Source organism: Procambarus clarkii, chromosome 51, assembly GCF_040958095.1.
Source record: "Procambarus clarkii isolate CNS0578487 chromosome 51, FALCON_Pclarkii_2.0, whole genome shotgun sequence".
NCBI classification, from domain to species: domain Eukaryota; kingdom Metazoa; phylum Arthropoda; class Malacostraca; order Decapoda; family Cambaridae; genus Procambarus; species Procambarus clarkii.
The window spans coordinates 9,295,007-9,320,750 of NC_091200.1; the positions used below are offsets into that span (position 1 = coordinate 9,295,007).

Sequence of the window (25,744 nt, forward strand, 5' to 3'; positions counted from 1 at the left end):
TTTTTTTAGTGTCCCCACGGCCCGGCCGTCGACCAGGCCTCCACCCCCAGGAAGCAGCCCGTGACAGCTGACTAACACCCAGGTACCTATTTTACTGCTAGGTAACAGGGGCATAGGGTGAAAGAAACTGTGCCCATTGTTTCTTGCCGGCGCCTGGGATCGAACCCAAGATCACAGGATCACAAGTCCCGCGTGTTGTTCGCTTGGCCGACCGGCTCCCTTGTCCTGTTTTCCCAGTACTCTGTCGTATAACGCTTTGAAACTACTGACGGTTTTGTCCTCCAACACTACCTCGCTCAGCTTGTTCCAACTGTCTACCACACTGTTTGCAAAAGAAAACTTTCTAACATTTTTTCAGCATCTTTGTTTTCTTAGCTTGAATCTGTGTCCTCCTGTTCGTGAAGTTGCTGATTTCAGGTCGTCGAATTCAGATTGTCAATTTGGTCGATTCCCGTTAGTACTTTGTAAATGAAAATCATATCACCTCTTTTCTTTTATCCTCTAGTTTTGGCATGTTTAACGTCTCTATTCTCTCCTTGTAACTCGTGTTTTTCAGTTCTGGAAACCATTTTGTAGCATGCCTTGTACCTTTTCCAGCTTATGTGCTTCTTGATATTTAGCCATACATCTGCTGCATATTCCAATTTTGGTCTCACAAAAGTCATGAACAGTTTCTTTAGTATTTAACCATCCATAATTAAAAGCAAGTCTGACGTTGGAAAGCGACGCATACGCTACTCTCACAATGTTCTGTGTGTATTCCTCTGGTGACAGCTAACTATCCAAAACCACCTCTAGGTCTCTCTCTTTATTAGTGTTCCGTAATTCCTTTCCACATAATTTGCAAGTTGTGTGTGGTTTATTTTCTCAGAATCCACATTCCATAACTCGGCATTTATTTATTCACATTGAATTCAAATTTGTCAATCGATGTTCCAAGCATTTATTTTATCTAAATTGATTTGAAGGGTCATTACAATCGCCTTCGTCTCCTACCTTCCCCAGTATCTTAGCATCATCCCCAAACATGTTCATATAATTCTTTATTCCTTCTGGTAGATCGTTTATAGAGATGAACATTACTGGTGCAAAAACTGAACCCTGTGGTACTCTGCTAGTAACACTCCACCAGTAAGATACATTGTCTCTGATTACTGCCCTCATCGGTCTGTTAGAAAATTTTCTATCCTTGTCAGAAGACTCCCCTGTCATGCCTCCAGCATATTTCAGTTTCCAGAACAGCCTCTTGTGTGGGGACTATCAAAGGCCATTTTTAGGTCAAGATAGACACAGTCAACCCAACCACTACTATCCTGTTGTTTCTCTGGCTCTATCATAAAAACTAAGATGAGTTACACAGGATCATCATGTTCAAAAACAATACCGTTTGTCGGTTATTATGTCATTACTCTCTAGGTGTTCAACCAATTTCGCTTTAATTGTTTTTTCTAGTGTTTGTTAATGATATAGGTCTATAATTTAGAGGTTCCTCTTGACTACCATTTTTATAGATTTGTATTGTATCCTTTTTCCATATCTGTTAAGATTCCTGTGCACAAGGATGTCTGGAATATTAATTGGAGTGGAATGCTCAGTTCAGTTGCACATTCTCACAGCACCCAAGATGAAACTCCATTAGGTCCACAGCTTTATTTACTCCTAGCCCCTCTGAGTAATTTTTAAACTTCATCTTGGGGAATTTCTATGTACTCTCTGGTGTGCTCTGGAATTGGTATTGGGTCTGGGTCTCTGAAATCCTCGTTTTGTACAAACACACTTTAGAACTGTTTATTTAGCTATGTGTGTGGTGTGTGTATTTTGCTATTTGCATTTACTATGTGTGTCTGCAGAATCAAACTATTAACTCTTGGACCCCTGCCTTTCTAACCACTAACCGAGCTTCTCGAGCTCTATCATATCTACATTTGAAATTGTGTATGGAGTCAGTCTCCACCACATCACTTCCTAGTGCATTCCATTTACTAACTACTCTGACACTGAAAAAGTTCTTTCTAATGTCTGGGGCTCATTTGGGTACTCGACTTCCACCTGTGTCCCCTTGTGAGTGTACCACCCGTGTTAAATAATCAATCCTCATCTACCATATCAATTCCTCTAAGAATTTTGTATGTGGTGATCATGTCTCCTCGAGCTCTTCTGTCTTCCAGTGACGTGAGGTACAGTTCACATAGCCTTTCCTCATGACTCAAGCCTCTTAGTTCTGGGACTAGCCAAGTGGCATAACTCTGAACTTTTTCCAGTTTCATCTTGTGCTTGACAAGGTACGGGCTCAATGCTGGGGCCGCATACTTCAGGATTGGCCTACCATATATGGTGTACAAGGTTCTGAAGGATTCCTTAAACAGGTTTCTGAAGGCAGTTCTGATGTTGGCCAGCCTAGCATATGGCGGCGATGTTATTCTTTTGATGTGGGCTTCAGGAGACGGGTTTGGCGTGATATCAACGCCTAGATCTTTCTCTCTGTCCGTTTTGTGAAGGACTTCATCTCCCATTTGGTATCCAGTGTCTAACCTCATATTTCCTTCGCCTAGTTTCATAACCTTACTTCAACTTGGGTTGAACTTTGGGTTGGGTTGAACTAGCCATTTGTTGCACCATTCCTTTAGTTTGTCTAGGGCTCTATCTAGCACGTGTGCGTGTGTAATTACCTAATTAAGTGTGCGTGTGTTTGTTTTCATGACCATGTGCACAAGCATGTTCATGTGTGCACATACATGCACAACTTACTACAAGTGTGTGTGCTGGCATGCTTCTGATAAAGCAGTATAAATTCTGTAATTGAACAAATAAACAATGAGGAAAAAACGAAGCAAGCAGAAATTTTTGAATTGGTGAAACACAAAGGAGATAAATCAGAGGTTGGAAGTACCATACGAGTAAACTGAAAATCTGTTGGAAAATTACATGCCGTGTATTGTGTGTTCATTGTGTTATAAAATAAGATTTGGATATAATTATAATTTAGAAATGGGTAAAAATAAATAAAAAATGAAAGCAAGTGGCAGCTGTATCTTTGAAATCAATTTAAACACTGGTAACAAGCCCTTTTTTTTGGTGTTAAAAATATGGCATACCAGACAGATTAAGATGGTCACTTAGAGAAGCGACTCAAAATTATTACACAACTACTTTATTTTCATTTACTTCGTGTAAAATAGTTACTTTTTGTTTGCACGTGGAAGGTCTATCGTGAATTATCGAAGTGAGAATGCCCTCCTCTCGTTCTTTATTGAAAACTACAGTATTCTCTATTGTCATTATTACAATTGCTAAATTTGTTAAAATTTTCACTTCAGTGAAATTCAAGATTTTGTATTGACTCACCTTCATGTTTCATTTACATTTATCTAAATTTATTTTTTCCACACTCTTCTACAGCATTACAAATACAACATGGAAGGGAAATTACATGGATAACTTAAAAAACATTTGAACAACTAATATCCTTAATGTGATTTTATAAGAACAAACGTATCATATACCAAAACCCCTTAATTTTAAGACTAATGCATTTAACCCTTTTATTGCGATTCATTTTTGATAGCCCAACAGGTGAAGAGAGACTGAACCCAGGTATAGTATCTGTAATAAGTTTCCACATTCTCTGGAAGCTACGACAGGTGTCTGAAGCAGATAACTGCAGCATTTGCCAGCCAAAAGAAAACTTGTTCATGTGCAATAGGTAAAAAACTGACAAGGTCCATAATACCCCCACTCCCCACCTATTAAATAAAACTGATAACTTACGTTATTTTAATATTCTAAACATTGAGAATACGTTTGCTGATATTAAGTTACTTTCATCATTATTTCACTATGATGGTTTCTTATAAATATTTAATATTTTAATTGTTTAAATGAAAAGAACACCGTTTTCCAACTGAATATTTAATAAATGTGGAGAGCAGAGGAAAAAAAATCCTTTAGGAATTATGACACGTATTACAGTACTGTACAGTGTTTTTATTGTCTAGTGAACATTTATGGGCCTAGTATTTAGTTTCTTTAATCATGTCTTATTACATAGTTGAATGGCTTGGCACTTTCTCCTGATAATTACTTTAAACAAAATTATTGTATACAAGTAAGGTAATCAGCATTTTAACTGTATAGATTGATGGGCAGTTTTTACTTCTAACTTTTCTACTGTTGGCGGGAACACAAGCTTCCAGAGGGTACCTCAGCAAAAGGATTAAAGTATAGAAAATCATGCAAATAAAAACAAAGCAAAGGCAAAATTCACATATCAACAGTTACCAAAAATCCACTTTACCTGGAGATTTAAGAGGCGAGGTGATTGATGGACGCTTCACTGGAGTCACAGATGATCGTCTTCTTGATGGACTCTCTGGCCTTTCTCCACGTAGCAATGCATCATATGCATTACCAAGCTCATTCAGCTTGTCAACTGTGGTGCCATACTCACGATACTCTCTGAGAATTGGCTGCCAACAAATTATGTTTATAAATATATTTATACACAGTACAGTGAGTGTTTGTATGTGTGTGTGTGGGTGTGTGTGTACACACACACACACACAGCATTATGAAATATTTAAGTTCTATTATCATTACTGTCTTGTGAACGTAATGCACAACCTACTAAAAGCCTTGCAATTAAGTGTTATTAAAATCTTACCTTGAGGTCCTCAACCTGTTTTTTAATAACTTCTTGTTCCAATCCGACAGCTTGAGCACTATCCAAAGTGTTTTCTGTGGTGGTAATCCATTGTGTACAGCGGTCGCGTAGCTGTTCATAAGCAATAAGTTGCTCCGAGCGTTCCTTGCCATTACGTGCCCGTTCATCTAGTGTGTCACTCAGTTCTTTCCACTGGCCTTCTAAGTTCTGTAAATACAAGTTAACATCAATACAGTATTTCAATTGCCAGATAAAACACACACAGTAATATGAACCACTGTACTTATCTATGTTGTTAGCCAATAATTGTGATGCACAATAGCTTTGTATTAGACAACTAACCTTAATTTTATCCTTCACAGGTGCAGTGTCTGTGACATCCTTCTTTGAAACCAGTTCTTTGCCAGTTTTTATCATACCATCAAAGTCATCCGTACGTGAATCTCGCTGAAGAGCAATTTCTTCAATCTTCTGAGCATAGCTGTTAAAATTAAAATTACAGTACTGTATACCGAGTAAAAAAAAAAAAAATCCTATGTATTGTATACACATGGTAAATTATATTAATACTTGCACTTCATTAATTGAATAATTCTACCACTCAAAATTGTATTTCTTACCTTTCGACATCCAGTGATAGAACTTCCCGAGATTCAACAACTTCCACAATTTCAATGTACCATTCCTCAAAGTGTTCAACCGAGACGGTGAAAGCATCCAGTCGAGTCGAGACTATTTCCAGATGCTGTCCACGAGATTCTGACTTATCGACCACCTTCTCGAACCTGCAACATATATAGAAGTATAAAAACTACAGTATTCTAAACCATTTAAATAAGGAACATTTTAAAATGTTTACTGCACAGTACTGCAGTTTGTAATATATCTTAACCTTAAAATACTAAACTTGAGAATACCCATAGGTGCCTACAATCATATTTACAGTTACTGTATAAATACAATACAGAAACACTTTGGCACACCATGTTATTTCACTTAAAACACAATGTACCTTTCACCTTCAATGCCTATGCCAAATATTAGAAAAAAATTGTTTTAATTGTAAAAATTTAACAATCAAGATTAATCATATGGTGAAAAGCTAATAGGCTCAGGACTCAGTGCACCAGTTGATTGTCAGTTGAGAGGCGAGACCAAAGAGCCAGAGCTCAACCCCCACAAACACAACTAGGTGAGTACAACTAGTCGAGTACCACAACCCGGTTAATCCAGCACTTCTTTAAGAAATTATCTAGATGGTACACAATCTAGAAGTAAATGATCTTCCAGAGGGTATAGAATCATACTTCTTAATGTTTGCTGATGATGCAAAAATTATGAGAATAATCAAAACAGAAGATAGACTACAGGACGACCTGGAAAAACTGGAGGAATGGTCTAGAAACTGGCTACTAAAATTTAACTCGGGAAAGTGTAAGGAAATTTGGTGAAGGGAGCAGGAGGCTGAACACAAGGTACCGTCTGGGAGGTGAAATATCGCAAGAGTCAGAGAGAGCAAGATCTGGAGGGTTGATATTACACTGAATCTGTCCCCAGAAGTCCACATCAAAAAAGGATATCAAGGGCATAAGCTAAATTGGCCAACATAAGACCTGCCTTTAGAAACTTGTATACCACTTATGTCAGACCAATCATGGAGTATGCTGCTCCAGCATTGAGTCCATACCTAGTTAAACACAAGACAAAGTTAGAGAAGATTCAGAGGTATGCCACCAGACTAGTCCTAAAACAGAGGCATGAGCTACGAGAAAAGGCTATGGGAGCTAAACTCCACGTCTCTGGAAGACAGACGAGTAAGGGGAGACATGATCACCACCTACCAAATTCTCAGGAATAGAGAGTGGACAAAAAATATTTAGCATGGGTGGAACACGAAGGCGAACACAGGTTGAAACTTGGTACCCAAATGAGGAACAGACACATTGGAATTTTTATTATCTGTCAGTAGTTGACAGATGGAATTCATTAGGTAGTGATGTGGTGGAGGGAGACTCCATACACAGCTTCAAATGTAGATTTGATAGAGCCCAATAGGCTCAAGAATCTGTGCAGCAGTTGACTGGCAGTTGAGAGGCGGGACCAAAGAGGCGAAGTTCATCCCTTGCAAGTACAACTAGGCGAGTTGTAGACCGGTACATGTTGAAGGTGCATGAGCACTAGTGTGTAAAACACACGCTGCAAAATTGTTCACATACATACCATAGCCTAAGTTCTATGCATTTATTATCCTAAAGTTCATTGTATGGAATTTGGCCTGCCACAATTTCTCCATGTGATAATTGACGTGCGAGAAGGGAAGGTGGGAGAAGCATGCAAGCTAGTGGTCAGCACGACCTTCGGTCTGATCATGTAGGAACACATGAGCACTGGAGCGCCCACGCCAACCCACCCGTGGTTACCCAAGGCTACGGTCACTACCGAACCGGCAGACAAAGTCCTGCTTAAAATAACAATTACACCAAATGAAATTAAAATGCAGCACTACGCGAAATGACGTCAATAGTAATGGAGACCATTTAGTAATTTACGGTATGCGAGAGGCTTCAATGTCCTCCATTACCTGATGCTCAAAGTCAGCTCTTCTGTATTGCAAACATTTCCGTAAGACCATTATTGGAGGTGAGGTGAGGCATGAGGTGAGAAAGGCTAAAAAGTGTTTACATTTTTAATACAAATATAACCCACCAATTACTAATTTTATTTTTACATATTAATGAACACATGTTCATTTTCTAGGCATGCGATGTCAAGCAACAAATTTGTATAACAGTTTACTTTATAGTGCTGTACATTCCTGAACCCTGGGCATACCTCTGCCAGGTCTAGTGGTGATAACCAGCACTTGTTAACGAGGATGTACATCCGCCAAGATTTTTTACGAAAGGTCAAACATCGTTCCTCATAAGGAAAACCATCGACTGTGGTGTAAACGCCCACGGTCAGCTGACCCGGCTACCTCCAGAAAGGTCAGGGGGCGGAAAGCATGCTGATGACTGTCTCAGTCTGGAGACCATCCCCACACATCCTCTAACGTTGTAGAGTACATCTCGCTCACTCAACTTCATCACAACAAGATTTAATTGTGCCAGCTCCCTCTCTTACGTTTACTGCAGGTTGGCAATAATAATGACATGTCCCACCAATGAAACAAATGAAAATATTATTTTGGGAAAGGTAATTCTGACAAATTACCGTCACTTTACGAATCAAAGAAAAATTTCGACACCTATATTTCTACCACCATTTTACAGACGTTTAGTATGCAGTAAATAAGGGTGAACCCGAGTACGGGGAGCCCTGGTGCGATACCCATCCGTGCTGGGGATGGGGGTAAGCTAATGTGGCTGGCTGAAGTGAGCCACCCCCACACACCTCAATACCTCGTCAGTGAAAGGTCGACTTGGTCATAGTGCGTGGGCGACGACCCACCCACACCTTCACATTGCGACCTCTAAGAATGGCCATGACGCTGCTCTAGCACCTGCAGCTCTCCAGTATTGTCACGCCCGCACACTAAATACATGCCTCATTATCCACTACACGCTACTCTTTACAATCCCTCAAGGTTCCTAGATCATGCACTGTGCATAGCAAGACGTGCACTGTCTGTGTGTGTTAATCTCTTATGCGTCGCTCTTCTCGTTGAGACAAATGCGGCACACGCCCACATACCCACCTCATCCTTTCTGCGGCCAGTTGTGTCATGTCGAGGTGACACCTACCCCCCCCCCCCCTCCTCTTCCCTCAGACGTCAGATGTTTGTCAGGTGTGTGTTACGATGGCGCGCAAGACTCGCCCACTACACATCTATCAGCAGGCAAACCTGGTTCTCCCCCATCAGATGACATTACTTCACATCTTTAGGTTGAACGCATGTGTGTGTATTGTAATTATAATATTTTATAACGGCAAGTTTAAAGCCAAGATGCATGTTTGCAGATACCATGTTTTAATGTTAAGAAAACAAATTCACACCTCAAGACACTGACGTTAACGACAGTGTAAGTCGGATCTAGTTTCTGCAAATTCCTGCACGTGTGGGAAAACATCTTCACGAGAGGCCACACTGTTGGCGGTGTGTGGATGCTGCCCCCACACCTGTACACGTACTCCACCCGGGACACACTAAACCCTACTTCAGCAACCCCAAACCCAGGTGACCGTACCATTGTCTCCGTACAATGCTTATACTACAAATTCCAAATTTATTTTCAGTTGGTGACGAAACATGCGATGTACATCGTGAAATTGAAATAAGTTTATAGATATAAAATACACACAAAGGGATGAGGTAGCTCAAGCTATTCTCACCCCGTTCAGTACATCGTGTTAATACATAGATATACACACATCACAAACAATAAACATTACCAAACATTGAGAGATAAACGTCTACATTTCCTTGTACATCGTGAATTACACTTATCCAGTCAAGGAAAATATGGTCATCTTATGACCCAAAACACAGAATTCTTAGCTGTCAGAACGAACATCGTAATGGACCCTTATTACACTTAATGTTTCACACTCGTGTCGACACAGAAGGCGTTATCTTGGAGTGCTTCATCAGGGCTACTCCCTTGGCTTCAAATGTGACACATTCAGCCAATGTCATCCAAACCCTTTTATAATTCCTCATCGGCCAAACCCTTCAATTTCCACTGTCCGTTAGAACCATCTAAAGAGGGTTCAGAAACAACTAGCAACCAGCTGGAAGGTGAAGTATGGAGTTAACCCCCCCCCCCCGTGGTGATGGTTGCCACAATATTGTGAGAAATGTGATTTTTGGACGACTCGAGTGGACAGGATTTTACTGTATATATGTATGAATGTATTGGATGGGGATGTGGAGAGGATTTTGGATGGGATAAAAGGAGGTGGGAGCGTGAATTTCTGGCACAATAAAAAGAAAATGTAATTTTTGGCTAGGCTTACAAGCTCGGTCCTGGACTCCACGGCCCAACATGCCCACTGAGCTGATCCTTAGAGTATGGAACACTCCATTGCCTGACCAGCCCACTATCAATGCCATGTAACGAAAACTCTTTATACACAAACCCACAATATAAACTACAGCAAGAAAAAATTATCAGTCGATTCCCAGATGTATTTGACAAATGCCGACGTGCTAGTATTATGTTCGTAATAGGTATTATGTTTGCTGTTGCCTAGGGGTAAAGGAAGGGTTGCCATTGCCTCGGGGTAATGGAAAGGTTGCCATTGCCTTGGGGTAAAGGCAGGGGAGGGGAGAGTGCGCCTGTACCCACCTAGATGCTCGGGTAGATATACCCCCAAAATGTGCTGGCAGAGTCGTTCAGTGTCTCAACCTCGCATTACTAGCCATTCATTAACCAGTAACGCAATGGTTTGTATAAATATGAAGCTGTGAAAGTATCTGCTTTAAAGATATCCCCATTCTAACCCGTTCCATTTGTTCACAATGTACGATTTGGAGCCTTTACAATGGTTACAGCTTCCAGATACCAGCTGGACAATGTCGTGAGGTATACCCTACTAACGCGTAGGATCAGGAGAGCGAACTTTTATTATTTCCTTGACCTGAGAGAAGGACGAGGCCGTGAACCTGTCGCTTATCGCTTGCGTCTGGCTGGGGAGAAACGTGGCTAGAGATGAAGGTGGAGAGGAGGGCAATAGACGAGGGGTGGAGAGGGGCAGATGTGGCTGAAGATGGAGGAAGAAGAGAGGCACACTGTACCTTTATACTCCTTGAACAACAGCTACACCTCTACTGATATTGCATTTCGAAGTGAACCACAACACAGGAAATACCAACCGCGTGTCTCGTAAAGTTTAAACCACTTTTTCCCTAGTGTGTAAGCATGGAGTGACCTCGGCCGGCCACTGACTGCAACACTCTCCACAAGTTAAAATATATTCGGGGCAAATCTGCACTAACCACAGACCCTCATAAGACTGATGGTAGGGGCGTAGCAACGGGGTACATGGGAGCTACTTCCAGGAAGGTTTGCGAGGAAAGGAAGCACGTACTGCACTTGTGGGTCAAGGTTAAGGCGAGGCTCCTGGTGGTCGACCTAGGATCTGCTTTCAGCCGTCTTCTCCCAGCTCCCCTTCACTCATTAACTTATTGTCTAGATTCTGATGTACAGCACCACCGGTCGGCCGAGCGGACAGCACGCTGGACTTGTGATCCTGTGGTCCTGGGTTCGATCCCTGGCGCCGGCGAGAAACAATGGGCAGAGTTTCTTTCACCCTATGCCCCCCTGTTACCTAGCAGTAAAATAGGTACCTGGGTGTTAGTCAGCTGTCACGGGCTGCTTCCTGGGGGTGGAGGCCTGGTCTAAGACCGGGCCGCGGGGACACTAAAAAGCCCCGAAATCATCTCAAGATAACCTCAAGATAACCACTAGTGGCAGGGACTCGTCACCAGGCCTCCACTATCTACTCCATACTTTTACAAAAGATGCAAGATGACTATCCTAAACTAGCCTGACATTGCGCCTTTTTAAGTGTTTTACGTGGGATTTTTTAAGTGTTAAGTGTTCACAATTCGGCTACGGTAGCAGAGTACGTCAACAAAAGACGATAAATGATCTTCACTAAAGAAAACAGACAATTGTGTTGTTTTGCAAATACAGAACAAATAATATTTTGATAGCATGCATGACGTAGGAAGGACTTGTTAGTGAAGGGCGGGAGGAGGCATAGCGTGCAGGCCTGGCCAGTGGACAGTGGCGCGTGACGCCACACCTGCAGATACCACCTCCACCAGTCACTACACCACTGACCACTAACCTCCTCAACAACGCCAGGAAATATGCTCTAATTGCTGATGAAGGGCGACTAGTTCTCCATCTTTGGTAACTCCCAAAGTGCTTCCTGTCTTGATCGTAGCTAAGGCAGGGGGTAGAAGCTCTACTAGCCCAGAGGTAGAGTTGTGGGGGTAGAGCTCTACCCTAGCACTGGCACCATAGTGTCGGCGTAGAGCTCATCACGTGTCAGGCCAGTAATGAAGAGGTCGGCAGTAGGAGGCACCGTCTCTACGCCCTCAATGTTGTCCTTGACTCCCCCCTCCCCCCTCCCGCCCACACGCATCATCCTTCATCTCCCACACCAACAATATGTACACAAAAATATCGCTACTAACAAGAAATATACAGTCGTGTTATCGACAGCGCCGGCTGCCGTAGTGTCCAACCCGGAAGCTTGTGGATCATCCGCCATTTTTTTGTGAGTAAACATCCCAAGGCTAGCAAAAACTATTCCAGCTTTATTAAAGCGTTTCGGGAAAGAGGAGGTGGAGGTGGTGGAGGTTGATATTCTGGCCACAGGCGACTGGTTGCCACACCACCATAAAATCCTGCTTGAGAACTGACCGGAGCAAGTAGTAATAATTCCTTACCACTACCAATAAGACCAGACCGGAGATTAAAGACAATAAAAGACTGGTTACCATTTGATCCTGTAATAACGATGCATTACAATTTTCTCTTTAAATCGTTAATAATGCCGCGTTACAATGCTCTAGTTAGGAGGTTGACTTGCCTTGCAATCATATTGTAAACCCTCTACGTCAGTATTTGCGAGTGAGGACTACCCTCAGCCACTGGGGTCAGTACTCTAGGCCTGTGCGACCACATCACCACACGAACGCCAAACATAATTGTCATAGTTTCCTGCTGGGGACAAGTTACAGGTTTGAGTCTTTGACACGGTAAGTAAATACACACCGAGGCGTACCATAGCTTATAACCTGCCTCCCTCAACTTCGTGGACGCGGGTTCGATCCCATCGTACGACAACAATATTCATAGATTCATCATGTTCTTGTGAGATCAGTGTTTAACCACCCGAGTCTCCTCCCAACATGCCAGGCGGGGCGCAGGCTTCACGCAGTGTGTATAGCCACCTTGCACACTACACATGAGCGCTTCACAGGCTCCAGGCAAACAAAAGTATTTAATATCCTTCAACACGAGTGAAGATTTGACCAGCTCAAGGTCAGTCCGTGCACAAGTGCTTCGACAAAAGGCGTTCCCTGCAAACACCTGCGCACACATGACCTGCCAATATAGTGATGACATGTTTTATATATAAAGCAAACACCATAAAATTCAGAGCTACAGCCCCGCTCCTGTGCCAGGTAATTCCACTCACTACGGGCTCACCATAGCCCGTGCTACTGGCAACTTTTTGTTCCCAGCAGATGAATCTAAAACCACAAAAAATTGGTCACAGCCATCATTATGCAGCTTGCAGATCGTTAACCGTTCTCTAGAGCCCGGTGCGTGGACACACTGCAAATATTGAGGCCAGTCCTGTTACATTCAAGCATTGTCATCTAATTATCAAAAGCTTTTTATAATAAATATTACTGTCTTTCCCCCCCCCCCCCATGAGTGAGCAACTTAAGTCGCTCTTGAGCAACTCTGCCCTTCTGAGAAGTCTCGCTGCACCTTTCTATTCACTCATTATAACATTATTTATAACAATCGCTATTAAGCCCGTAAAGAAGCCCCCAAGAATCTGCCAGTATGTGTGGGCTGAACTGTGTGATGTACATGCCTCCCCCCCCCCCCTCGCCAGCTTCTTCCCTTCCCCCTAAAAATATAGAACCCTGCACGGCACACAATACCCACATTGTTTACCATGTCTCCATTATCTTAGTGGTCTACATTACTCTAGCAACGTTTAGTCCCCCATCCCACACCACCTGTACCTCCAGACTCGCCAGGACGACAACTGGTGTCCCTCTGCTACGCCTCAACCAGCAAACATGCTCGGCCCGCCTACACATACCCACCCACCCACCCACACGGAGGACGCATTCCTCCATCTGCACACCTGCCCATCCCGTCCACAGTAAACCACAATAGCTAGCCTGTCCAGCCCTGACCTTCGCTGCGGCCGAAGATAATGCCAGTGTGGCTACTGCCCACGCAACTTCCACTACAGCCAGCGAACTGGCTCCACCCGCTTCCCCACCCCACGCAGCTCCTCACCCGTCTCCCACACACACACGGGCCGGCCCGCATCCAACCCTCAACTCCGTCTTTCTGAGCAAGCCATCATCATTTCTCACCCGGCTGTCCGTTGGGATAAACTGGTATTCATAGTCTGCTCCCTGGATGAACATGGCAGCCTGAGCATCCCATGACAATGGCGGGTCATCGGACAAGTAGGGGGAAAGGATGGAGGGGAGGGAAGGAGGGGAGGGAAGGAGGGGGGGAACACCAACACAAGTCTCCTGTTGCGTCTACCCGGTGACCACCACCCAAACATCGTCCCTGTGCTGCACTTGGGAAAGTAAACACTTCTGACACCACATCCTCTACGAGAGGCATGAATCAGCTCTCAACAGCCAATAATCACCGTGACGACCCATTTTTATCCTCAATGCCATTTGCTATTCATTGGCTACCCCATATGCAAAATTAAACCCACCCTAATTAACACACTCCACATCACGGCTCAGTTGATATTAACAGTACCATTCCAACACTCTTGTCACCAACTGGAATCTTAGTTATATTGGCCGTACCTCGCCAAGAGCCAACACAGCCACTTACATATACTTTGCATTAAGATCTCAATTTACCTCGCTGGACATTCATAAAAAAAAATTATCTTCAATGATCATCGTCTCAACAAATTAGCGTGAAACAATATTGGACAGGTGACACTCCTTGCGCACCACAATCGCTTCTTGCTCACACTTCAGTAAACAGTCAGTTTACTGTCAGTCACCAAGCAATATAACAATTCAACACGGGCGCTGCTCCCAATACACACACACACACACACACAACCACACTAACAGATCTCAATTTTAGAAACGTTCAAGATAGGCGCAGTAATGGCTCTTCCAAAATGTTAAGTCGGTTTCTCCTACACACGAACTTCATCTCTTATTAAGATACCGAGTAATAAGCGTCTTAGACTGGGCACCAGCAACCTGGACTGAGGCTCAAGTGGAAGTAATATAACTTCAACTCGTACTTAAACACAGTCTTGAACCTGCGAGTGATATTCCCTCTGCGATGAGTTGAATGCTGACCTCTTCACTCTTGGTATAAAGAGCGCTAAGTTACCCCAAAACTCCATCAAAACTACTTAACAGACTTCAACTTCGTTATGCCACACGTCATGGACTGCCTAAGGACCTGGGCGTTCGGTGAGCTGGCTTGCTCATGTCCCATGAATCGCCGTAGAAACTTGCCAGGAGCTGTGAATTCGTCACTAGAACCACCTCTGACATCCATCAGCGAGGACACTGCCATGCAACCGCACAATTGCATTTGTGCCAAACTTTCACAGACAATATATTACTATCTGGCCTCACAGGTTCACCGACGCCTCAGTGCCACCGTGGACGTGCAGCGATACCAGTAACAAGTCACTGGGGAGAGCCATCTGTATTCACACAAGGATGGTCGAGGACCCTTGAGGTTAACACGCTAAGGTTACCATACACCCGCCAGAATGGCCTGTCTGTTATACCTTGTGCTTTGCCACAAACTCTGAAAAATGCTAAACTAAATGTACCGGCTACAGATATTACCCCACACACTACCATTCGTATTTGCAAAATTACAAGGCATCAAAATGTCCACAGCAGTCAACTTTATAACTGACATCCTCAATGTAAACAAATGTAGTGCTTGCAGCCTTGACTGAGATTCTCACAAAAGACTTCCGTTAGTGAAGCGAGTATACCAGATGCGTCAAGCAACGGTTTACAAGATGGCGTCAGTCTGTACATTAAAAAGACACTCATCTGCGCTGATTTGTTGAACACCTACAATTATATAGAAGTGCTGATAGTCAAAATCTGAATCCAAAATTTAGTTATTGTACAGCAAGTCTTCCCATAGACAACAGATCCGCGCGCGCAGTCGCAGTCACAGCCCCGCTCCTGTGCCAGGTAAGTCCACTACGAGCTCACCATAGCCCGTACTACTTGCAACTCTTTTGTTCCCAGCAGCTGAACGTATATAAACCTGTGCAGACAGCAGCCACAAGTATAGTAAGGAAGAACAAGAAGCAAAATTAATCTAGAATAAAATTCTTTATAGGGGAAGAAAAATCCCAACTACTCAAACGTCGCAGTGTCTCCAGAGAACAAGGCGGCTATGTAGCCATAGAAGTTATTAAACTAAAGCTGTAAGGTCCTTAGACAATCCATGACATGTAGAGCACAAGACCTCAAGTGAAAGAGAAACACTAAGTATTTATTTCTCCAGTGAAAAGTACAAATGAAAAACATCTAGTATTAGTCCCTTACATAAGATGGTACATTCACCGATACAGAAATGAGTGAAATGCTGATACTAATTTTTCCAGTTAAACCTTACACACCGAAAATAAAGAACAAAAATTAATTCATAAACGTGACACCAAATTACTTACCTAATATCACCCTAACCCAACTAGACTTCAAAGTAGCCATAAACAACACGCCCATGCACTTCGTCCCAAACTTCTAGAATTCCATATTCATCGGCAACTGCAAAACCCGCCACTATGACGGAGCTAAAAACCATATTGAGGCCGAGCCTTGATAGAGGCGTCATCCCTGACATTTAAGGCGGCGGCGATCACGCCACACCATAAAGGGGGCAGTAAAGCAAAAGCTAGAAAGACCGGGGCGAGACCTCAAGGACCGCCATGAGTGATAATACCTAAAACGCTCTACACACGTCTAAAAATTGTGTAGGAGGACGGCGTGGACGGGTATGTATACACGTTAAAGTCTTCGCAAACAGAGTGGTAGACGGTTGGAACAGGTTAGGTGAGGTGGTGGTGGAGGCCAAGACCGTCAGTAGTTTCAAAGCGTTATATGACAAAGAGTGCTGGGAAGACGGGACACCACGAGCGTAGCTCTCATCCTGTAACTACACTTAGGTAATTACATTTTAACAAAATAATGCCAAATATGATATTTGTAACCCAATTGTTAAATGTATCATTTAATTTTCATCACGAGCGACAAATTGAAGTGAACAATGAAAGCATTAACCACACATTCAGGTTTGTTTCTAAATTACCAGCAATGATCTATGCTATACGACACCATTGTTATTTATTTATTTACTTATTTATATACAAGAAGGTACAGTAGGTTTGTGAGAGTACCTAACACTGCTGGTCTTACATTCTTGCAAAGCCACTAACACGCATAGTGTTTCGGTCATTGTGGGCCATTGTGGGGCACCAAGTTGTACAAGTCGTGGTGCGTGATATTTTACATAAAGATGGCAAACACGTGCACTGACTGCGCCACCTCGCGGCGGGGGTGTGCATTAGTGCTTGGGACAGCCCTCACCACCAGGACTGAAGGCTCCCAGTCACCGGGGCACCAACCTCACAATAATGCTACAAAATATAGCCGTCCTGAGCTAGTCGTTATGGATTCTAATCATTAATGATTAAATACAAATAACTATCTAGCCGAACTAGATATCTAGCTAGATAACTAGTCTATCTAGCTCTTTGTCAAACTAAACTACGAACATAAGCTCTTAATTCTTGTGCACCCTGTACCATCCCCCAATTAATGTACCACTAACAAGTTATAATCTTGAATTAATAATAACTATACAGGTAAAAACTTCATACTTCATAATTATTTTACTGATTGCACTAAAGGTTGCCTGGGACTTACAAATTCAGTAAAAAGTCGACTCCTGTAATCACAATACGAATTATATCCATCAAGTTGCTAGTAAGAGCTACTTGCGACAAGCAAAAATAAAAGGAAAGGGTAACTTATTCGTCCTCCGGGGCGACTAATAAGGTTGAGAAGAGCCAGTGTAGGAGTGAGAGCAAGGACAGGATGCCTGGGGCCGCAGGATGGTCCTAGGACCAGTGTAGGTGGGAGCAGGATGGGTGAGAGGCTTGGTAGAGTTGTGGGGTAATGTGACTAAGTCTTCACACCTATGGCTTAGGCAAATGAGCACGGCCGGCCGGCTGGGACTGGCATTACCCATTTTAGAAGTTGGTAGTGAATATTAGCAACCCTGCGTGGTCCAGTTGCCCCTCATGTAAATTATGACACGATAAATGGGGAACACACACTGTAGGAGACGAGACCAAGTGACCCTGGCCCTTGTGTGGCCCCCCACTTAGCCCACCCACTAACGTCCCCAATCATGACCCCACCCTCTCGCCTAGCACCGCTCCCGACCATGGCCACACCCGCCCACCAGACACCACTCCCGACCATGGCCACTCCCGACCATGGCCACCCCTGCCCACCAGGCACCGGTCCCCACCATGGCCACCCGCCCACCAGGCACCACTCCCGACCATGGCCACACCCGCCCACCAGGCACCACTCCCGACCATGGCCACACCCGCCCACCAGGCACCACTCCCGACCATGGCCACACCCGCCCACCAGGCACCACTCCCGACCATGGCCACACCCGCCCACCAGGCACCACTCCCGACCATGGCCACACCCGCCCACCAGGCACCACTCCCGACCATGGCCACTCCCGACCATGGCCACCCCTGCCCACCAGGCACCGGTCCCCACCATGGCCACACCCGCCCACCAGGCACCACTCCCGACCATGGCCACTCCCGACCATGGCCACCCCTGCCCACCAGGCACCGGTCCCCACCATGGCCACACCCGCCCACCAGGCACCGGTCCCCACCATGGCCACACCCGCCCACCAGGCACCACTCCCGACCATGGCCACACCCGCCCACCAGGCACCACTCCCGACCATGGCCACACCCGCCCACCAGGCACCACTCCCCACCATGGCCACACCCGCCCACCAGGCACCACTCCCCACCCGCCCACCAGGCACCACTCCCCACCATGGCCACCCCCGCCCACCAGGCACCACCCGCCCACCAGGCACCACCCGCCCACCAGGCACCACTCCCGACCATGGCCACACCAGCCCACCAGGCACCACCCCCAATCATGGCCACACCCGCCCACCAGGCACCACTCCCCACCCGCCCACCAGGCACCACTCCCCACCATGGCCACACCCGCCCACCAGGCACCACCCCCAATCATGGTCACACCCGCCCACCAGGCACCACCCCCAATCATTCGCTGGCCAGGCCTTGGACTGAGAGGATGTGTGCGCCTCCTCTCCCTCTTTGGGTCAAGTCCCTCGTCCCCAACCTTGTGTTGTGATAGCCAGGGCGGTATCGTCACAATACTACTGTGCTGCTAAGTGTTTCAACACTGTTGCATAAGTCACTAGTATCAAGGGAACCCTAGAGTGAACTAGTGAGTGGCGCCTGAGGTCGAAGGCAGGCCAGCCTGCCCCCTCCGCTCCCTTAGGGGTAGCCTACCAAACATTAGTTTGATGCAGCATTGCTGGTGCTAATAACACAGCATCACCTGTACAGTGTACCTGGGACTCACTGTAAGACTCTAGCAAGAACCACAGGGCATCTACAGCGTCAGGCAACAAACAGCAAGGAGAGTTGTGGGATCGTAATCTGTCCCCCACGGACCTCTGACCCTTGCGGTTAGAGCGCTGACCCAACGGTCCCCCCTATCCCTTCCCTGGCGGGAGGTTGACACCCGCCAACACTACAATGATGCCAGCTTTGTACAGAGCACCTGTACACTCCTAGTTATAAGACTTATCTTCCCCACTTTCTCTTATTCTTCTCATTTCGCCATTTCAACAGGTCAAGTGGAACGGTCCAGTGGCCCATGCGGTTACCTGTAAAATCTGGGGGGCCACTTGACTTGGGCATCTGTTCACCCTTGTAGCAGGGTTAGGCTGTCTTAGGGGACATTCTGTCCACACATAGGAGAATAAGTCACTGAGGTCTACCCTCTGCGAGTCCCAACCAACCAAGTGGAATATCCAAGTGTTTATCCAAGTCGTCTGAGCACTCTCCAACCCACTGAGAGTGCTCTTCCCCTCAGAGCAGGTTTATGACTGTTGGTGCTGATGACTGGTAAGGCTTGCTGCTTGCCCTGCCATTTGTCATGTTATTCATCAGCACATGGTTATAAATGGTATTAACCAGGTATCGGACGAGGTTAGAGCAACAATTAATGCCGCCTGAGGAAGCAGGTATGGAGGAGGTAGCTGCTGGACCCTCAGGGCTCTCCCCTACCATGACCAGTGACACTGTCACCCCACCACCCAGTGATGGGTTTGTGGAGGTGCTAAGTAAGAGTCAGAGAAGGAAACAAGGGAAACAGAAGCCTGGTGAACAACAGGGTGGAAGGCGTCCGATAGCACCAAGGAGCGAGTACACACGTCTGACCTTCCCTAAAGGCACGAGTGTGGCTGACAGGATTGTGTGGAGTAAGAAACTGAGCGTGGTGTACCCACCTGGCTCTGCAGGCGTGCTTCGTCCACATGTCAACTCTCCATATGTGTATGTTTCAAGAGAGAAGCAGCAGGTTGTGGAGGCTCTTCTACAAGGGAAAATAGGTGATGTAAAGCTCTCCCCTCTAGATAATCCAACACGGAACAAGAAGATGGATGAATACCTAGTCTACAGGTACAGTCACAGGTATCCACTAGAGTGGGCCTATGAATTAGACGGGGTACACAGAGCACGAAGATTGACCAAGAATGGTAAGCCTACTGATCAAATAATCATAGTCTGGAAAAAGCCTGATCCGCCACCTGACCAGTATTGGTTTGGTGGGTTGTATGCGCCCCCCAGCACGTTCAGGGTGTGGGAGCCGAACCCTGTGGAGTGTTACGAGTGCTGTGGCAGTGGCCACATAGCTAAGTACTGCTTCTGCCCCACACCCAAGTGTGCTCTGTTCCGGTCCTCATCCACTGAAGGACTGTCAGTATAAGAAGACCAGAGACCAAAGAAAGCAGGAACAGGAGCAACAGAACACTGCAACAGAAGCAGGACAACATCCTGAATCTGTGACTCCGTCTAAACCGCCGCTGAAGTGTTTCAGATGTGGTATGGAGGGAGTCACCATCTGGCACTCAGACTGTACCAAACGGCCAGCCTCCCTTGGCACAAGGAGGCAAGTGCCCGAGACACAACAAGTGCCTACTGATGCTGGCTCTAGTACTGTTGACCCATCCCATAGTGGTGACAGTACCAGCAACGCCCCTGACAACACACAACAGCCTGATACAACAGTTAAAGAACAGTTGGCAACCTTGCAAGCACAGGTAGCTGAACTGACTGAAATTATACAGGCGCTACGTCAGGCTCCTTCACAAGAGATACAGCAGCCTCTATGCAGCTGTGTCACAGCCGTGGCCCGCGCTGGTAAAGGTTCCTGTGGTGGTGGCGGCGGCGGCGGCAGCAGCAGCAGCAGCAGCAGCAGCAGCAGCGCCGGCGGCGGCGGCAGCAGCAGCAGCAGCAGCGGCAGCGGCGACAGCAGCGGCGACAACGGAGGCGGTGGCAGCGACGTCGTCAGTCAACTCAGGGATGACAACAGTGATAGTGACACAGAAACATTAACTGAACAAGGAAGTCGACCTGCATCAGAATATTTTAAAATGATTCATGACCTTAATGAACGCGCTCAAGCCAAGTACGAGAATGAAAAGGATAATATTCTGCGTGACAGTAATTATGCCATGCGACTTACAGAGAGCATTCACTCGCGGACCATCCCGAGTTCCTCAGTGATCAAGAATCTAATGATGTCACCAGATGTTCCTGACGACACCAAACGCCAGGTTGGTGTGGCTCTTTACGTAGTACAGTCACTTATTGACGCATTGTGTAAGTGGGACAAGGACAACAATGGGACCACCAGTCCCAGGGAGGAACACCACCAAGACGATGGCTGCTGTTGACACGAGGACCATTAGGTTTCTCAGTTGGAACATTCGTAGCATCAACAAAAGACTGAATGACCTAATTGCATATGTTACCTGTAACAACATAGATATAATTGCTTTACAGGAGCCCTACACGTCCAATATGATAAACAAAACCCCACCAAAGATCAGAGGGTATGCATCCTATAATAACAGTAACGCCACAGGCCTATTAACTTACGTCAGAAGTGATTTACCGCACATTCTTGTGAGCACGTCACACAATGTACACACACAGTACCATCACTTTCATGTACAAACTACAGCAGGCCACTTTTCATTCCTCAACGTATATGCCAGAAGCCAGAAACTCAATGTAACATTGTTCCCAGATCTAGACAATCATGGGACAATATACATGGGAGATTTTAATGCTAGACATATTACGCTGGGAGACAGTACTAACAACGATAATGGATGCAAATTTATCAAATATGTTTATGACAACAGATTAACCGTGTATACTACGGATACCCAAACTCATTTAATGGGAGGCAGACTTGATTATGTAATGGGTAGAAACCTTGTGCAAGATAGGATGGAATGTTCGTTGGTAAATCACTTGGTTAGTGATCACTATGCAGTTTCTGCTTCCTATGAGGTGCAGTGTGATGTACCTAATAGACATCAGAGACGGAAAATGAATATTCCATATGGCTTGCATGACCACTTTATTAATTGTATATCAAAATGGTATCAAGATTACACAATAACGAATGTAGAAGCCTTCTCCAGAGATCTCGTTGATACGATTACTACCTACTACGACACATGGGTGTGTTGGGGAACAGGTCGTAAGCCTAGCAGAAGTGGGCAACACCTGCCACCACCCAAGTGGGTCCTTGACCCCGTATTTGTTAAAGAACATGAACGAGTAAAGCAACTTGGAGATGCGTACAAACGAACCAAAGCACAAGGTGACCTGCATGCATTTCTAGTTGCAAATAGAGAGGTGAGAGACATGAGCAACGTCATACGTAATAAACATTGGGAAGAGTTCCTACAAAGTATAAATGAGCAAACAACACTTGTTGAAGTTTGGGAAAAGATACGGAAAATCTCTAGAAGCAGCCCAACCAAACCGCTGCACCACAGCCCACTAGAACAAGCAAACATTCTCCTTGATCAATGGGCAATAACATCGAGCTACGACTCACTCCCAATTAACATACAGCACAAACTTGATGACACACGCCCCAACAGACAACGAACCATTAATCTTGCCTGTACAGCTATCGACGTGTCGGACCTTAATGATGTAACTGAATGGGAATTAAATCATGCACTAAAGATGGGAAAATCAACTGCTCCTGGAGAGGATGGTATTACTTACAGTCTTCTGAGATTAGTCTCACACGTACCAGGTAATCCACTATTAGTGTTGTACAGAATGAGTTTACGTGAAGGAGTATTACCGGATGCTTGGACAAAGAGTGTCATTGTTCCTATCCCCAAACCACACTCAGATAATTATAGACCCATATCTTTAACATCGTGTGTTTGTAAAGTGCTTGAACGTATTGTTCTTAACCGACTCATGTATCGTATACAGGGACACCTGTCACCCCAACTGTTTGGATTTATGCCTGGGCTCAGTACACAACACTGTTTTGCTGAGTACTTCGCACATATTGAAGCTTCCCCCCAAACAGTCTTCATCGACCTAGCAGCAGCTTTTGATACAGCAAACAGAGGAATCATACTGGAACAGCTTGCCGAGCTGGGAATACAAGGAAAATTACTGAAATGGATAAAGGGCTATTTGTCTAATCGAACAGCATATGTTTTGTTTAATGGTGTTAAAAGCACAGAGAGCAAACACTTTGAACTGGGAACTCCACAAGGAGGGGTCCTCAGTCCCTTATTGTTCAACGTTCTGATGCATAAACTTATTAAAGATCTTCCAACTAATAATGAAGACACTGTCATTTGTTATGCTGATGATATATGTTTACAGGCTGCCACCGAGCCTAGAATGCAAGTTCTGCTCGACGCTTTTGCTACTAGAGCTGAGGAATGTGGCCTCCTTATCTCTGTACAGAAAACTCGTGCCCTCATTCCATGTGGTATTCCACCACCCAATTATCATATAGATGGGCGAGCACTTGAGAACTGCGAGTCTTACAGATACCTTGGTGTCCCCATTAACGACCCTGGGTACCTTTCTTCTCTCAAGAGGAGACTTTGGGAGAGATTAAAGCCCTTGCGGGTCCTTGTTGGTGTCAATCATGGGCTTAACGTGAGACTTGCTAGAATGTTTTATGTATCATTTATACGCTCTGTGATTGACTACAATGCTCTACATCTCACACTGTATACTGACAAAGAGCTGAAATCTCTTGAAACCTTGCAAAATGAAGCTATGCGTCTCATCCTTGGGGCTCCAAAGTCCACGAGAATAGTTAACATGAGAGCAGAGTTAAAATTACCTACCATAAGTGAGAGAATCTTGTCTATTAGCACAGTTTTCGGCGTGAAGGCATTGAGTAGATCTAGACAACACATGAAGTTTCAAGCTAAACTTTCTAATATGCTGCACTCACCTGAGGTCTATAGAAGAAGAACGAAATCTGATTATGTATATTGGTTCTACAAGGTAGCCAACTCCATCAAAATATTAAATATGTACCCAACTCGACTAATGATTAATCAGCCAATTACTCCATGGGATAACTGGGATCTATCAGTTGATTTTGTAAATGCGCCCAAGAAAGATAGTGTGCACACTACATTGTTAAAACAGTTAACACTGAAAAGCATCACTGAAAGTACTCAGAGTATGGGTAACGATGTTTATCAGTGCTATACCGACGGCTCTGTAGAAGAAGGTGGACGATGTACCGGATGTGCATGTAACATATATGAACAATCTTCTCTCGTACATACAGCAATGAAGCGCGTCAATGACTGGGCAAGTACAACTCAAACCGAACTTGCAGGCATATACCTTGCCACTGAATTTTTAAAAGACAAAGGCAGTGGACTTATATACTGTGACTCGCAGAGTGCACTCCTGGCATTGAACGCACATAGTAGTGACACCCAGAAAATAGTCAGTGATATTCGAATGAATGTTTTAGCTGCCAAAGAAAACAGATTTGAGATTAAATTCCTATGGATACCATCACATGTTGGCATCTCAAGGCATGACACTGTTGATATGCTTGCTAAGTCAGCTTGCAGAAAACCAGTGGTAGAAATTGATATGGGTGTTTCATTAGCAGTGACAAAGAGAATACTTAAACAAATATCTAATGAAAATCTCACCGACCTAACAAATTCTCAAAGACCTGAAAGTTGTAGCATTAAATATTATGATAGATATCGTGAGGAGACATTCACATATGGGACTAATAGAACAAGAACCCGGCAATGTGATGTTATAGTGGCCAGAATACGCCTGGGATATAGACGTATCTGGCAGCTTTCTCAAAACCCAAATGTCGAGTACACAATGTGTCAACTTTGTGAAAGAGAAAACATGCACTCTCTTGAACATTATATTGTAGAATGTCCCATACTGACTGACTTTCGCCCTCCTGGGCTAAGGTATGCTGAACTCTGTAGTTACTATATGAGTACTGGAACACTTGATGATATATTGGACTTGTATCCAAAATTGACCATGTAATGTATCAATCATACAATGTATGTATGTGATGTAACTATATAACCTGAGCTTGTAAAAGCACCTTCATCACCTTCAGTGATTAAGTGCTTAATTGCACACTAGTTTCTTTATCAGCTACCTCACCCTGTCAGGGTAAATGAGACAAATGTATGTGAATGCATGTATGTGTGTATATATGTATGTGTGTGTGTGTGTGTGTGTATGTATATGTATGGGTATAAAGCAAATATGGAAGCTGATCAGAATTACATTTCACCTTTGTGAATGTACATTAATGACACTATGTAAAAGACACATCTAATACTTTATGTAGGGCGTACGTAAATCTGTGTATCTTTGTATTTACGTATGTAGGTTAGCTTAGCATTTTAAAAGCACCGAATCACCTTCTGTGGTTGAGTGTTCAATAAACCCTTGAACTGTATGTTTAACACTTCTCTAACCCTGTCCATGGAGGACAGAAGAAAATGTATATATGTTGGTTAGCATTGTAAATGTGTGGCCACGTCTGTGGTAGAAAATAATAAAAAAAAAAAAAAAAAAAAAAAAAAAAAAAAAAAAAAAAAAAAAAAAAAAAAAAAAAAAAAAAAAAACCACCCCCAATCATGGCCACACCCACCCACCAGGCACCACTCCCAATCATGGCCACTA

The 25,744-nt window shown here is 44.6% G+C and overlaps 1 protein-coding gene across 45 annotated transcripts in view; it reads right to left on the reverse strand.

Annotated features, from left to right (window-relative positions):
- Window positions 1-25,744, reverse strand: part of shot (dystonin-like protein short stop) — a 629,765-nt gene that overhangs the window by 57,813 nt on the left and 546,208 nt on the right. For all 45 annotated transcript variants that reach the window (XR_011222655.1, XM_069303987.1, XM_069303980.1 and 42 more), the window contains 4 exons: window positions 5,281-5,445; window positions 5,003-5,141; window positions 4,661-4,867; window positions 4,295-4,466 (listed from right to left, as the gene is read on the reverse strand). Coding sequence is in view for 44 of the 45 variants with exons in the window: in XM_069303987.1 (XP_069160088.1) it covers window positions 4,295-4,466; window positions 4,661-4,867; window positions 5,003-5,141; window positions 5,281-5,445 (683 nt within the window). In the remaining variant the exon portion in view is untranslated. The remainder of the gene's footprint in view (window positions 1-4,294; window positions 4,467-4,660; window positions 4,868-5,002; window positions 5,142-5,280; window positions 5,446-25,744) is intronic.